General features: G+C 38.0%; 1 protein-coding gene across 4 annotated transcripts in view; it reads left to right on the top strand.

Moving 5' to 3' along the window:
* Positions 1 to 2575: 2575 nt before the first annotated feature.
* The window catches only part of CPSF6 (cleavage and polyadenylation specific factor 6), a 33046-nt gene continuing 19891 nt past the window's right edge, over positions 2576 to 15730 (top strand). For all 4 annotated transcript variants that reach the window (XM_046011210.1, XM_046011209.1, XM_046011208.1 and 1 more), the window contains exons 1-3: positions 2576 to 2683; positions 10536 to 10745; positions 12275 to 12378. In XM_046011210.1, the coding sequence (XP_045867166.1) occupies positions 2624 to 2683; positions 10536 to 10745; positions 12275 to 12378 (374 nt within the window). In that variant the 5' untranslated portion in view covers positions 2576 to 2623. The remainder of the gene's footprint in view (positions 2684 to 10535; positions 10746 to 12274; positions 12379 to 15730) is intronic.

The following is a 15730-nucleotide window of genomic DNA, read 5'->3' as shown; positions in this document are numbered from 1 at the left end:
TAAAGCGTCCAACTCTTGATCTCAGGTTGTGAGATCTCTGGGTTGTGAGATTTAGCCCCATGTTGGGCTGGGCATGGAGCCTGCTGAAGATTGTCTCTCTTTCCCCTCTGCCTGCCCCTCGCCTCTCTCTCTTTCCAAACAAAAAAGACAAAACAAAAAAACCACAACAAATACCTAAAACAAAGAACCAACAATACACTCGATGGCACTCCAGATATTGGTATTAGCAGAGACCCAGATTGTATACCAACAATGACTACTACACTCAAAGAGATGAAAGCCAGGACTGACTTTTGATAGAAGGCTATAAAAATGAACGTAACAGATTTTAAAAAGAATCAGATAGAAATTCTAAAACTTAAAATTACCAAAAAACCCCACCCCAAAGCCAAAATTAGTAGATGTTTGACATCATGAGAGAGAGAATTAGTAATCTATTTTTTCGTTTCTATTTTTTTTTTAACACAAGGTCTATACCCCATGTGGGGCTTGAACTCATGACCCTGAGATCAAGAGTCGCATGCTCTACTGACCGAGCCAGCCACGCAACCCATTATTTTTTATTTATTTTAATTTCTATTTGAGAATTAATCACCTAGAAAATATATCAGAAAAAAAGCTATTCAAAATGAAGCATGAAGAGATAAAAAAGAGACGGTAAAAGAAATAGTGGGTGGTATAGATTTAACACACATTTGAGTTTTAGAGGGAAAGAAGAGTAGGGCAGAAGCAATATTTGAAGAGGTAAAGGCTGAGTATTTTCCAGAACTCATGAAAGGCACCACTCAACATATTCAAGAGGCTCAGTGAGTCCCAAGCATCGTAAATAAAAAGAAATACACTTCCAAACATACATAGTAAAAGAGCAGGAAGCCAAAGTCCAAGAGAAAAAAATCTTAAAAGCAGCCAGAGTTGAGGGGGTGGGGAACCCCCATGACCTCCAAAGAAACCGTCACACTGACCGCTGATTTTTCATAGGCAATGGTAGAAGTCGGAACCCTGGAATGATTTTTAAGTGTACTAAAAGAACATAAACTGCCCCTACATCAAATCTTCCCTCTCCTGCCTTCCTTTCTCACTTACAAGGATCCTTGTGATTCCTTTGGATCCACCAAGAGATGAAGGATAAGCCAAACTCCTTAATTTAATCATACCAGTGAAGTCCCTTTTCCAATGTAAAATAATAAAGTCAGAGGTTCTGGGGATTAGGATATAGACATCTATCATGGGCCTATAGCCCATGCCAATCTAAAAATGGGTCTCGCCCCTTATCATGAGTTACTTTTGTTTTCCATAAAGTCCCATGGAAAAAAAGAGAATCAGTATTTCCAAGAAGTAGAAGAGGATGGGGGCATTTTGCATATTACCTCATTTAAACTACCATCACCCTTCAACCTTGGTGATGTACATATTATTACCTCAAGTCTGAAGATTCTGAAATTGAACATGAGAGAGAGGTTAGGTAACTCGACTGAGGCCATCTAGCTGGTAAACTGACAGACTAGTAATTGGTATCCACATCACCACACTGGTCTATAAGACTCCAACGAAGCTTCTTCCAACAGACCAAGTACAGGTGGATATTCTTTGGCTTATCATTGTGTGAGCGATTTCTGTATCTTAGCAAGCACACTCTAATCAGGTGGTTTTTCAAATGGGTGAAAAAGAAATAGAGAAGGAGTAAGGTTTCTAACCGGAGAGACATCTTTGAATAAAATATTGGTGGTAGAAAGCGGTCTCAATTGATCTCGCGATGCCGGTTATCTCACTCACCTTCTATTTGGCCTCAGTTCCCTCATTTGAAAAATAGATGTTTGGAGCTAATGACGCCTTTTTCAGTTCCCTTCTCGCTCAGACATTCCATGGTTCTAAGAGAGAAGCCCCTTGCCTCAAGATGCCTCTATGGTGCCGAGTGGGCTCTAGGATGGCTACATTCAAGTTGGAGGCGTTTGAAGTATTCAGAGAAAAACCAACTGCGATCTAAGGGGGTAAAAATGAAGGGCAGCGAACGGGGGAAGAGGAGATGAAAGGAGACGGTGACGGGAGATAGAGATGCAAACATAAATGGCATGCAAATAACCTAAGTAGCTTGCAAATTACCCAAGATAACAAGCCACCGGAATCTAGCGTTTACTAGGCAGATGAAACTGCGGGTCTCTGAGGATGCGGGGATAAGAACATTGTTTTCGCTCTCAAGGCGCTCACGGAATTCTGGGTTACACTCCGTATTTAATCACGGACATAAAACTTCCACCTCTCTAGAAGCCTTGGCAGTGAGAACCGTGAGAAAAACTGAGAAATGAAAATAGTACAAAACGTTTGAGTGTGCCAGAGGCAAGGTGAAAACACCTTCTCTGGAAAGAGCTGGGACGTGCCCCCCAAGCCCCAGGCCTAACCTACACACACAAAAGAAGCCGCCTCTGCCAGCAGAGACGCAAGCTTTTTCTCCGCGCCCGCGGAGCGGCCGGGCTGCAGAGGAGACCGCCGCCCCCGGCCTCCCCCGCCTCGTCCCTCGGGCCTCGGAAGTGACGCAGAGCGCCCCGCCCCCGCCGCTAGATCCGCTGCTGCTGCCGCGGCGGGCAGACCTGCAGGAGGCGGCGGCGGCGGCCTCGGCCGAGAGAAGATGGCGGACGGTGTGGACCACATAGACATTTACGCGGATGTGGGCGAAGAGTTCAACCAGGTACGTGAGGGCCCGTGCCCACGCCGCCGAAGCGGGCGGCACTGCGGTCCGGACGCTGACCCGGGGCCCGCCGCAGGCTGCGAGCCGGCGCCGCTGCAGACCGTGCGCCCTTGCCGCCTGTGGGCCGCGCCGTCCGACCCCGGCGCGGTGCCCCCCTCGCCCCTCGTTCTACCGCGTCGTTTCGCGGGCCGCGGCTGATGCGGCCAGCCGCGGGGCCCGGAGCGCGGACGCTGGCCGCCGTGCAGCCGCCGCCGGCCCCTCCCTCGCCGCCGCCACCCTCTCCATTGTTGGCGGCGGCCGGCGGGCGCTTCCCGCCGCGCTAGGCCCGGGCGGCGGGGCCGCGTGTGCGCGGCGGGGGAGAACGGGCCGCCGCCGCCGCGCCCCCTCCCCCGCCGCCGGGCCAAGCAGGAAGCCCGGCGGGGCGCGCGCCGGCCGCCGCCTCTCCCCCGGCCCTGCAGCTCGGGCTCCGATTCCTCTCGTCGCTCCATTTTGTCTCCTCGGCCGCGCACGGTCGCCTCATGGAAGGCCGCATTCGTGGCCCTTTGTATCCCGCGCGCCCAGTTTGCTGGGCTCCTGCTCGCGTTTGCGACAGGTTTCGGCGTGGCGCCTTCTTCCTCCTCTCCTCACACTTTCTGAAGGCGGCTTCGGTGTGGGCACGTTTGCAACAAGTCCTTTGACTTCTGCAACATCGTTCGTGCTTAAAAGTCGGTGCGCGGGCCTTGCCTCGGTCGTCGAGGGCTTGCAGTGCTTTTGAGGCCCAGTTGTTCTTGGCTTTTGTGATGAAAATACCTGTGAAGGTAGATGGCCCGAGCCGAAGGAAGACTTGGAAGCGTGTTGGTTGGGCGGGGGGTAGCTCACCAAGGGATAGGAGGGGTGGTTAGAATAAAGAACGTTGACCCGAAATTCTTTTAGTATAGTTTAAAGGGTTGTAAATAAAACCTGATTTTCGGAAGCGAATGTAAAATGCCTTCCGAGGGATCTGCTAATTTAGGTTTTGGAAGGTTGGGGAAAGTGAGAATGGAAGGTTTTTCCGGTATCTCACAAGCCACAGAACTAGCCGCGGAGCTGTGATGTCTGATGTTGGGCATCCTTGCAAAAGATCTCGTTTGTTACTGGAGTAGTGACGTGTAAGCGCTAAGCCTGCTGTTCCCATCTTTACTGCCTTTATGTAGTAACACATTTTTAAAAATTAAATTGTGCCTAACTGTAGTGCACCTAAATGCTTTATTTTTTATAGTCCAGGTCCGTAAGAGAAGCTTGATAGAAATTTAGTGGTTAATGTGTTTTTCTTTTTTTCACCCACAACATTGAGGATTTTATTTCTGACTAGGGGCTCAAGATTTTTTTTTTAAAGATTTTATTTATTTATTTGACTGAGAGAGATCACAATTAGGCAGAGAAGCCGGCAGAGTAAGAGAGGGGGGAAGCAGGCTCTCTGCTGAATAGAGAGCCTGACGCAGGGCTGGATCCCAGGACCCTGAGGTCAGGACGTGAGCCAAAGGCAGAGACTTAACCCACCGAGCCACCCAGGCGCCCCAAGGGCTCAAGATTTTTTTTAAAAAAGAGCTAGAAATCTGTAACAGTTCTTATTTTCAGGAATGACTTTGTGCTTTTCTGGTTTAAGTATTTGAAAAAGAAAAATATTTTTCAGTTAGCTGTAAATTGTTGCTGCTCTGTTAAAGACTGGATATTGTAATCAAATGCTAAGTTTTAAATTTTTCGTTCTTTTCATTGTGTTTATATTTTGGATCGGTGAAGCCTGAGTTCAGTGGCAAATCAGAAAATGATCTTGGGCACTGCAATCAGATTGTAATGCTTTTAAGATCAGTAGACGAAGACCTCTAGGAAATTTCTTTTTATCAAATGGATATAACATTTCCATCCAAAAGAGAATGTTCAAGACTATCTTCATCAGGTTTTCTTATAAGAAAATAGATTTGTTTTGCCTTTTTCCCCCCGATAAAAGAAGAATTTGGATGCAGTTTTAGAATTTGAGCTTTCTTCAGGACCATTTCATGAAAGTTTTTTTTTAGGCTTTCCCATACTTAATTTGGGATGGCCATTTCTTTAATACATATAGCTGGAAGGAGTGATACTTGCTTTTCCTTGTGCAGTAACTAGTGCTAACTGAGCAGGAGGTAAGAAGAGATTAAAATTTTGTGGCCCAGATAAGGAGCTATTTTATAGGGTTCTCTTAAAAATGTAGCTCTTTGTTGATGTAAACTTAACAGTTTTGTCTCTCACATATTGTATAATTTTTCCAGTAAAATCTTTATACTTTTGGAAAGATTAATGGGATTAAATAGAGGCTTTATTTTTGTTATTATTTTGCATATCATTGGCTTTTATAATCTGCTTGCTGTGGTAATTCCTGTACAAAATGTCCACAAAAAGATAGTTGGTCGTTTTCAAGGTCCATCCTTTTTATAAAAATGTTAGTGAAATATTTTTCTGAAAATTGATCAGAATTAGAAGCAATTGCAGAATTACTGATCTAATTTTCACTTTATTGTGAGTTGGTGACCTTATTTCTACTGGTTGCTATAGTAAACTATGACTCTTACTGTAGTTGGGTTAAGTGTTTTATTAAGTATAACCAGTCTTGACTTATTTTGGCTTCTAAACTGCTGTAAACCTTCAAAAAAAAATCCTTGTTCTTCACTGTGAGCTGCAGATTTAATTGCCTTTGTGCACTTTGAAATTCTCTGTAGTCTGTATTTTCCATTTTAAATGGTACTTTATGAAGCCCCCCCCCCCCCCCAGGTATGTATTTTGGTTAAGGACAGAGTAAACTTATTTCATGAGTTTGTATGAGACAGTCAGCTAGCTATCTTAGAAGAAGAAAATTTGGGAATGGGGTGAGAATAAATTTAGTGAAACTGTAGGGTTCCTTTCTTCACCAGATGAATTTAGAATGAAGAATAAAGTTGGAGAAAGAGAGAAGGCACAAGGGACTTGGCTATTCTTTATGGGTGCTCTTTAGTTTTTAAATTAAAGGTCTTTGGATATATCCAAATTGAGAACAGTTAGTTGCTCCAGTGGAAAGAGAATTTGAACTACTTCCAAACCTCTACATTACTTGAATTTGGAGTTGAGAAGAAAACAGTTCTGTTTCAGCCTCTGTAGTATGTCTCAGTACGGGTTGAGCTGGGATTCGTATTCTCATGTGGTAGTTAGCAACCCTACTATTTAACAAATACAGACTTTTTAATTTTGACCAAGACCACATAAAAAATTTTCAAACTCAGTTGTTCAAAATACATTTCTGGATTATCTATTATATGCCAACAAGGAGGGATACAAAATTCAGATAGTCTCTACTCTTAAAATGCATTGTAGTGGGGGGTGAGAGACATCTGCCCAACTAAAACACTCTGACATGTCGTGTATTATAAAACTCCTTTGTATGTATCTTTGTAGAATTTTTATTGATGGGGAAAGTAAAAACTAGGAACCTGAGGAAAGTTTACACTGTATACATTTAAGTGTGTGTTTTGCATGTTTGGAGATGAAAAGCTCTTATCAAATTTAGTTATTGATCTGTCTAGTGGTAGGTCACTGGAACAGTGCTTAGTACTTTGACCACTGAGTTTTAAAATGAAAATGTATATAGGTTGTGGCTGGGAAAAAATTCCTTTAGAAATTAAGAACCTAGATATCCTCGTAAGTCAACTTGCCTTTATTTCGTGAGTCAGTATATTTTATATTTAATCATTATGTATCTACTCTAGCCAGTTGTCTAGCTGATTTTGGAAAATAAGTTTCTTGGGCAAATGTCAGTGAAAACCTTATTTTTGGTAAATTTATATTTAATAGAAAATCCTCTGAGATAAGGCTGTAAGGTTGAGAATGAGGTAGGTAGAGATTGACTCAGAAACTTTGGTAGAAGTATTTAGGGGAGTAGAGCTCTTCCCATTCAGTTTTATAATTTATGAGTGTAGTTTATTCAACTGCCTTGTGAATTGTCCACCATTTGTGGTTCATGTGGCATATTTTTAGTACCAGGTTGGCTTCTTTACCATTCGTTGACCTTTTTACAGGGATTGCAAACTAATTTTCAAATGTACTCAGAACACAAGTAGATAAAAATCAGAAAATGATGTATTTTCTATACAGGTAAATATGAATTAGATTATCTTCTACCCCCTTTATATTTCTCCTAATGGAAATGGCTTTTACGTTCCTTTCTCTTTTTTCTTCTCCTCCTCTTCCTCCTTCTTCTCCTTCTCTTTTAAGTAGAGGGGCTTTGAAACAAGTGGCCCTTGCTGTACCATTACTGGTACTCTTGTGTAATGCAGGGATGCTATTATTACAATTTAGGATCACCAAAAGCCATGTTGGGCTTGTCAGGGAGAATGAAGAGTGTTTTGTATGGTTATTCCATGGTCAGCCCAGTGATGGTATACAGAATGTATGTATATACAGGACATCTGTGATACTAAAATTTTGTGGGAAGTTATTAAGGAAAATATGTCTAAAAACAAGTGCTTGGAGGGAAGAAGAAACATTGCCTATAAAAGGGAGCTAATAGAATTTTGGTTATTTTACTATCCATGTTGTTTTAAACTGTTTTTTCTAATTGGCAACAGCTACTTGTATATCATGTAGAACATAATCTTGAAGTGTAAAATCTTAAAAGGATGCCTTGCCATTAGAACGATTGTAGCGATTTAGAATGTAGGAAAAGAGAAATATTACCAGGGGCGCCTGGGTGGCTCAGTGGGTTAAAGCCTCTGCCTTCGGCTCAGGTCATGATCTCGGGGTCCTGGGATCAAGCCCCACATCGGGCTCTCCACTCAGCGGGGAGCCTGCTTCCCTTCCTCTCTCTCTCTGGCTGCCTCTCTGCCTACTTGTGATCTCTGTCAAATAAATAAAGTCTTTTAAAAAAAAAAATTACCAGATTTTTTTTTAACAAAACCTGAGAACTATTATTTTATTGGAAGTTACATCTTATGTGCAGCTCTGTCAATAGATTAGTTATTATGAAAAGCAGATAGTTAGACTGGGCAGCATTTGGCATCTAAAATATTTAGAGGTGCAGTGTTGGGTTTTGTTTGTTTTGAATGCCGTTAAAATTTCCTAAAAACGATAATTGAGAAGATTCTTTCCATAGTAGAACTTGACACTGTTGACCATTTCTCTTTGACACAGTAGAACCTATTTCTTTTTTGTTCAGTACATGTTCAGAGCTCACCTTCTTTGTATATGACCTGTGATACACATTTTGCATAATTTCAGAATATGTGTTTTCCCCCTTTTTAAAATGGGAACAGAAAGTAGATGTGTTCTGTATCTTTTTTTAATATGGAGGATAGATGTGATATGCTGAAGCTGAAAAGGAAGATTACTGATACTTCAAGAGTATATGCTTTGAGTTGCATTTTTAGTAATGGCAGCAAATGTATTCAGATTCATTAATATTTTTTCACCACGTCCAAATGCATACCGTTGGGGCTAGAAGTACTGGCTATGGCCTTGGAACAGAGCGAAGCTAACTAGTCCACATGGATATCAAACCCCAGGACCCTGGTCTCAATTAGCATCATACTTCAACCAATTGGAAGCAGTCCAACTACCAGACAAAATGGCTGATCCTAAATATTAGTAGACTCATATCAATGTGGAAAATTGGTTGGTGTCAACATAGGAATTCGTGGACGGACAAAAATAGTAAGTGATTGTGATTCACCAGGTTAGTGTAGCTGCGATTATGCTTGTAAATTATTGTCTACTTATGTAAACATTTTCCTAGATTTACAACTAATGAAAAATCAAATGATGTGTTAACCTGTTTCATGAAAGTATAAATTTAAATAATCCTTGCATTCTTTTTTACTCTCCCTCAGACCATATATTGTGATTATAGTCTCTGCTGAGGAGGATGGAAACACAACTCCCTTTGAATAATAATAATAATTCCACTTGATGTACAGAACTGGATTGCAAGAGTTTAAAATGCCCACTGCCCCTCATGGGAATCTTTTTAGTGTCTTAAGTGTATGGAACCACTGCTGCAACTACGCTACCTGAAGCTTCAGCTACGCTGAAACTTCATAACAAAACTTATCCTCCTTTTTCCTAATTTTTACTGTCACTGCAATTTGAGCATGTTATTTAACAAAAATTCAGTTATAAAAGATTATTTTGATATTGCTGTACAAACAAAATAAAATCAAGGCATAATTTAGTTATTTGTGGTCTTAGTTTCTGCCCATTGCTAAAGATGGCTTTGTTCTGTGACTTAACCTAGAGATCTTGGATTCCTTATTAGATAAGTCTTACAGACATTCTACCTCATAACAAAATGTTATGTAAAGATGCTGTTATGTAATTAGTAAATTGGTCGACTCAGTTATGCAGAAGATTACCTGAAGATGACCTTGTAAATTTCAGATTCCTTTAGCTATGTGTATAATTGGTATTTCCCCTTTTAGGTTTTTTTCTCTTTAAAAAAACCTTTACTGCTCTTCTGGATAACAAAGCAAAGCTGTGTTCTCTTGGGGCCTATAATAACAATATTTTGTTGATCTGTTTATAGTCCTGTTACAAATGCTTTCCTTTGGGTCATTTTTCTATCCACCTAATACTCTTTAAAACTATTAGAACTTTTAGCTCCTCCTTATGTGCCATTTATATAGCAGTTCCTCCTTAATAAATTATGTTAATGAGAGGATATGACCCAGTATCTGGGCTCTCAAGTTTATTGTTTTTTTTATTGTAATTCTCTTCTTTTATTATGTCAAATTTTTTGCCTCGTAAGAAAAATGAAATAGTTCACATTGATATAGATACTTAGTGATGGAAAGGAAGAAGATAAAAGTAGTTTTTCTTCAGATTCTGTCTAGTCAAGCCTGTAGCCCTTACAAAGGGCAGTTTAAATGGTGTTGAGTGTTCTGCCAACGTCTGCATTTCATTTTTCTTGTAATTATTTATGGTAGAGCCCTTCTTTTTCATTTTTCTCCTGTGTACATTTCTGTTTCTTGTTTGCTTTCCTTTTTTGCTTGCTTACCATTAAGGCATGTAAGTGGCATCCACTGGCATTGTTTTTATTCTGCTGGTGATACTCAGTGGCAGAGCTTTACCAGATCCATGTTCATATCATCTTTCTCTCGCTGATTGACTAGATATCTCTTGCTAAATTGACTAGAGATCTAAGCAGTCAGGTAAGCATTAACTCTTTGTTGACTGAGAATAATGAAACTATTGCTGGATACTAATTTGGATAGTTTTATGCATATTTTATTTACTGTTTCCCTTTTCCTTGTTCATTTGTAATGACATTTGGAATAATTTATGTACCCACATTTCTTCATCCTTTCCCTTTGGCTTAGCTCACTGTGCTTTTTTCTAAAACTAATATCTTTCACAGAGTTGGGAAACAAGATACTGAATACCATAGAAAATAATAGTTGTATTTGCCTGCAGTTAATATTAAAGATTTATAATGGCTCTGACTTTTGTTCGTGATATTTTTGTGTCATTTTTTTAAAACCCATCTCTTTGCATTCATGTATTGTTACTTCTACTCTAAGAGTATTGTACTTCCAAGGAAAGTTTTACATCACTACCTGTTTTGTCTCCATATCATTCTTATCCCTGAGGAACGTTATTTCCTATATTACAATATATATAAGTGGGAAAATAGGATTTATTGTACAGAAATTCACTTTATATAGGTGCCATTCAAGAATACATCTATGACGTGAAGTAAAGAGAAGATTTTTACTGAGATCTTTGGGGCTTTATCTTCTACCGGATTTTTAAAACAAAAGAGTTGAATGAATTTGTATTCCAATCTGTTTAGTGGTAGTCTGACTGTTGTATAATTTAGAGCATTATTTCTGTGTCTCAGGAAGCTGAATATGGTGGGCATGATCAGATAGATTTGTATGATGATGTCATCTCTCCATCTGCAAATAATGGAGATGCCCCAGAAGACCGTGATTACATGGATACTCTCCCACCAACTGTTGGTGATGATGTGGGTAAAGGAGCAGCACCAAATGTTGTCTATACGTATACTGGAAAGAGAATTGCATTGTATATTGGAAACCTAACATGGGTAAGTAAACTTAACATATGAATTAAATTATTGGTAGTTGGTTTTGAACTGTTCAAGTAGTTAATTTGTTCCGGTTTTATAAAATAAAAATTTGAAGATTTGTTGTTCTGTATGCTTGTTTATGCAATGAAGAGAGAAATTCAACTATGTTGAAACATTATAAATTCCAAATCTAGTTTTGAATTTTGTGGTCATTCAGCTTGTTTTGGTAGACATTCCAGTTAAATATAATTCAGTTATTTTGAGTTTAAATCAGATATTCTTTATATTTTACTACTTCTACACTTCTGCTATCCTAGTTTTACAAAGAAAAATACTCATGTAAAGTCTGGAACCAGGATTCAGAGCTCTAGGAACAAACTGTTTGATCTGCGGTTTTTAAATTTTTCATTATTAGGCTCCTGACTGGGTCAGTCAGAAGAGTGTGCAACTCTTGGTCTCAGGATTGTGAGTTGGAGCCCCATATTAGGTGTGGAGATTACTTAAAAAAGTAAAATCCTTTTTAAAAGAAGTTTCCATTATCTAATTTATATTACAAACTTACTGAATTTTATTTCTGCTTTTAAATTTGGAATCTCGTTTATGGAAACACTGCTATGTACTTTGTATTTTAATTTGGGTTTTTTATGAGAGTATTGATTGGGCATTTCATTAACTGGGCATTCAGTGTATTTTTATGATTTTATTAGCATTAAATCTTAAAATTCATTGAAATAGACATATAGAATGTTTATATCTCTGCTTAGAAGCATTTAGTACATATATTTGAAAGTTTAAAAGTTGTCTAGAAATCAAAATCTGTCATCCTTCTTTCCTTGGTAGAATTTTAAAATGTTCATATTTTTTAAAAAATTAGTTTCCAACCACTCAGTCTGAGCAGTTTTATAATATTGGAGAGAGTATCAGTAGTATCAATATCAGGAGTGTGATTGCTAAAGAAGACTGAATCTTAGATTGTCCATCTATTATTTTTGTGATCTTGGACAAGCTTTAAATTTCTCCGTTGAACCATGTCTGAAAGGGGAATAGTGACATGGCTTACAGGATTGTTTTAAGAGTTAAATATTTGATATAAAGTATACATGATAGGTACTCAGTACATGTTAGTGTTGTTTTTTAATCTTACACTCAAACATAAGGTAGAATTTATTCTCTGAAATAATTTCCTTTAAGGAAAGAAGTGGTAAGTGAGATTGGTTTTATTAAAAACTTAATATCATAGGAGTTTAAAGTTGGGAGAGACCAGAAAGTCTTTAAGAGTTAAAAAAAAAAAAAATTAAAAAAAAAAAAGAATCTTACCTCCAAGGATATATACCTTCTGATTTCTGAAACTCTTACCAGGGGATGAAGTTATGTCCTCAAGTGCTTTTATATCATTTAAAAATTAAGGATTAACTGACAGTAACTCTGCTTAGATTTGCACTGAACATTAACTGTCTTGTTTGTTCTGAGTTTACTCTTAAAAACAAGTTGAAACAATACAAATCTTGGCTATGTTTTGATGGTTAATGAGGGGGAATGTCTTGCAGTGGACAACAGATGAAGACTTAACTGAAGCAGTGCATTCTTTGGGAGTAAATGATATTTTGGAGATAAAATTCTTTGAAAACCGGGCAAATGGCCAGTCAAAGGGGTAAGAATTTTAATTTCATTGTTTCCCCTAATAAGTTAGTACCTAGTGATTATAATTTTGGGAGTAACTATTCTTAATGCTAACTGTGTGCACACTTTATTATCCACATTGGCAAAAGGATCTTGGGCAGAGATTCCCTTCATTTCACTCATTTCATTTACCCTGTGTTCTAACTTAATAAAACTAGTGCAGTTGGAAGTGTGGACAGATTCGATGTATTTAATTTTCCTGAGTTTGAGTTTTCTCCATTTGTGGTTGAAATGATTATTGAAAAGACAGTTTGAAGAAGCATTATCCTGTGATTAAGGGATGGGGAAAGATGGGCAACTGGAGAATAATTTAAAATGAATGTTTTGTTTAATTTAACTGTTAAATTATATAAATGAGATAGGGTCATTAGAGCAGCATTATAAAATATAGGTACCCAGAAATAGGAAAATAATAAGCCACAAGCTCACCATCCATACATGATCACTCTTAAGATTTTAGTGAATATACTTGTAGGTTTTTCCCTAGTGCCCATAGCATATATTTAGTGCAAAAAAAAATTTAAAAAACAGGATTATAATTCACGTATTTCATAACATGAGTAAAACATATTTATCCATAAATTCACTTCGTCGCTAATGTCTTAATTCTTTCCATCATACCTTGTGTGCTACAGTAATTTACCATTCTTATTTTTGGTTATTTGGGTTTTCGGTCTTACTATAAATAATACTACAGAGGCATCACTATATATAAACCTTTAGGTGCAGATTTTGGATTTTTTTAAGATACATTGCTAGATGCAAAATAATAAGGAATATGCCTTAGTCTGCTTTATGTTCAGAGTATTCGTTTACTTTAAGAATATTTTGAAAATATATGGGGTATCCAAGCACTTCTTATGAATTTCACTTCTATTATCTGGTCCTGAGCCACTATTATCTCTTACTGAACTTTTGTAATAGCCTGGTGTTCTTGCTTTCACCCTAAATCCCCTGCAGCTTATGTTATTGCACAATGTAAACATTGGGAAAAAGTGACATCAATATTTGTTTGCTCAGACCTTCTTCTAATGGTCCCCTCTCACTTAGAATAAAAGCCAGAATCTTAACTGTGCCGTAGAAGGCACTGTGTGATCTGTTCACCTGTCTGACCTTAGATCCTACACCATTCTTTGCCTTCTTTATGCTGTTTCAGCCACATTTATCTCTGCTGTTCTTCAAATATTCCTACGTAGGATTTTTACATTGGTAGTTTCTTATTCTTGGTTGGTTTTACCCCCAAATATCCACATGGCTCTCTTTCACTTCATTCAGGCCTCTGTTGACAGAGTTCTCTTTCCTCATCATTCTATGCAAAATATTACTTTCTGCTCCTTTCACTCTTTTATTTTATTTTTTTTATTACAGTGTATTTTCCTAATTGGTCTTGTGTCCATTAGATTGTAACCTCCATGAGAGGAAGGATTTTGTTTTGATCACTTCTTGTGTCCCTAGCCCTGGATTGTGTCTGGGATATAGGTGGTGGTGGTCAGTAAATGTTTGTTAAATTAATGAATTCATTAAATTGTTTCTGAGTGTTGTGACCCAAGATAATCTTGAGTCACACAGCAGAATTTGTGGACCAGAATAAGGGATCTAGTTAAAGGGCCATTTTGAACATTAGGAAGAGCTCCTAAGAGCCCCTCTGAGAATAATTTAGAATGTCCTATAACTGTATGAACTTGGTAGTCATTTGGGGGTTTTTTTCTCATTTTTTTCTTCTTTCTTTCTCTTTTTTCTTTTTAAATTTTTAAAAAAATTTATTTTAATTGCGATATAATTCTTTTTTAAATTTATTTTTCTTAATTGAGATATAATTCACATCCATAAAATTTACCTTTTAAAAATGTTCAGTCTGGGATGCCTTGTTGGCTCAGTTTAGTGTCTGCCTTCAGCTCAGGTCATGATCCCAGGGTCCTAGGATTGAGTCCTACATGGGGCTGCTTGCTCAGTGGGGATCCTGCTTCTCCCTCTGCCTGCTGCTCCCCCTGCTTGTATGTGCACACACTCTCTCCCTCTCTATGACCAATAAATAAAAATCTTTTAATACATAAATAAATAAATAAAAATGTTCAGTCTGATGGTTTTTAGTATATTTATTATCACTGTCTAATTCCAGAACATTTCATCATCCCCAGAAGAAATCCTGTACCCATTAACAGTTTATGTCTATGGTTTTGCTTATTCTGAACATTTTATATAAATAGAATCATGTAGTATGTGGTCCTTTGTGACTGACTTCTTTTACTTAGCATAATGTTTTCAAGATTCAGCCATGTTGTAGAATATATCAGTATTCTTTTTATGGCTAAATACCATACGGATATTCTACATCTTTATTCCATCCATCATTTGATAGACATTAGGGTTGTTTCCACTTTTGCTATTGTCAGTAATGCCCCTATGAATATTCTTGTACCAGTTTTGTATGAACACATACTCAGTTCTGTTAGGTGTGTGTGTATTTATATACTCAATAGTGGAATTATTGGACTATATGTTAACTCTGTATTTAACCTTTGAAGGAATTGCCACATGATTTATCAAAGTAACCATACCATTTTACATGCCTGTCAGTAGTGTATGAAATTTTTAATTTCTCCACATCCTCATCAACAGTTTTTATCTTTTTGATTATAGTGGATATGAAACGGCATCTCATTGTGGTTTTGATTTACATTGTCCTGATAGTTAGTGATGTTGGGCGCCTTTTCACAGTGGCATTATTCATAATATATTATTCATAATTATTCATAATAACCCAGAAATGGAAACAACTCAAATGTCTATCAACTGATGGGATTTTTTTTAAAATGTGCTATATCCATTTGAAATACTCCTCAGCTATAAAAAGACATTAAGTAATGATCCATGCTATAGCATGCATAAACCTTGAAGACATTATGCTAAGAGAAAGAAGCTAATCATAAAGGACCACATGTTGTATAATTTCATATATATGAAATGTCCAGAATAGGCAAATTCATAGAGACACAAAGTGAATTAGTGGTTTCCTAGGGTTGGGGGATGGAAGGAAATGGAGTGACAGCTAATGAGTATGGAGTTTGATTTTGAGATGTTGAAAACGCTCTAAAATTGCTTGTGGTAGTGGTTGTAAAACTCTGAATATACGGGAAAAAAAAAAACCCCACTGGATTGTACACTTTAAATGAGTGAGGTATACGGTATGTAATTATTTTGAAAAAGTTAAAGATGCAAGTGTGAGCTTGCATATTCTTAATTTAAGAAATATTTTCATTTTTCTTAGATAAAGGTAAATGCACATCATTTCCTTAACAGTAGTTCTGTTAATCTCTCCTCAC

This window comes from Meles meles, chromosome 7 (genome assembly GCF_922984935.1).
Source record: "Meles meles chromosome 7, mMelMel3.1 paternal haplotype, whole genome shotgun sequence".
NCBI lineage: Eukaryota > Metazoa > Chordata > Mammalia > Carnivora > Mustelidae > Meles > Meles meles.
This window is presented reverse-complemented; position numbering and strand designations above follow the sequence as displayed.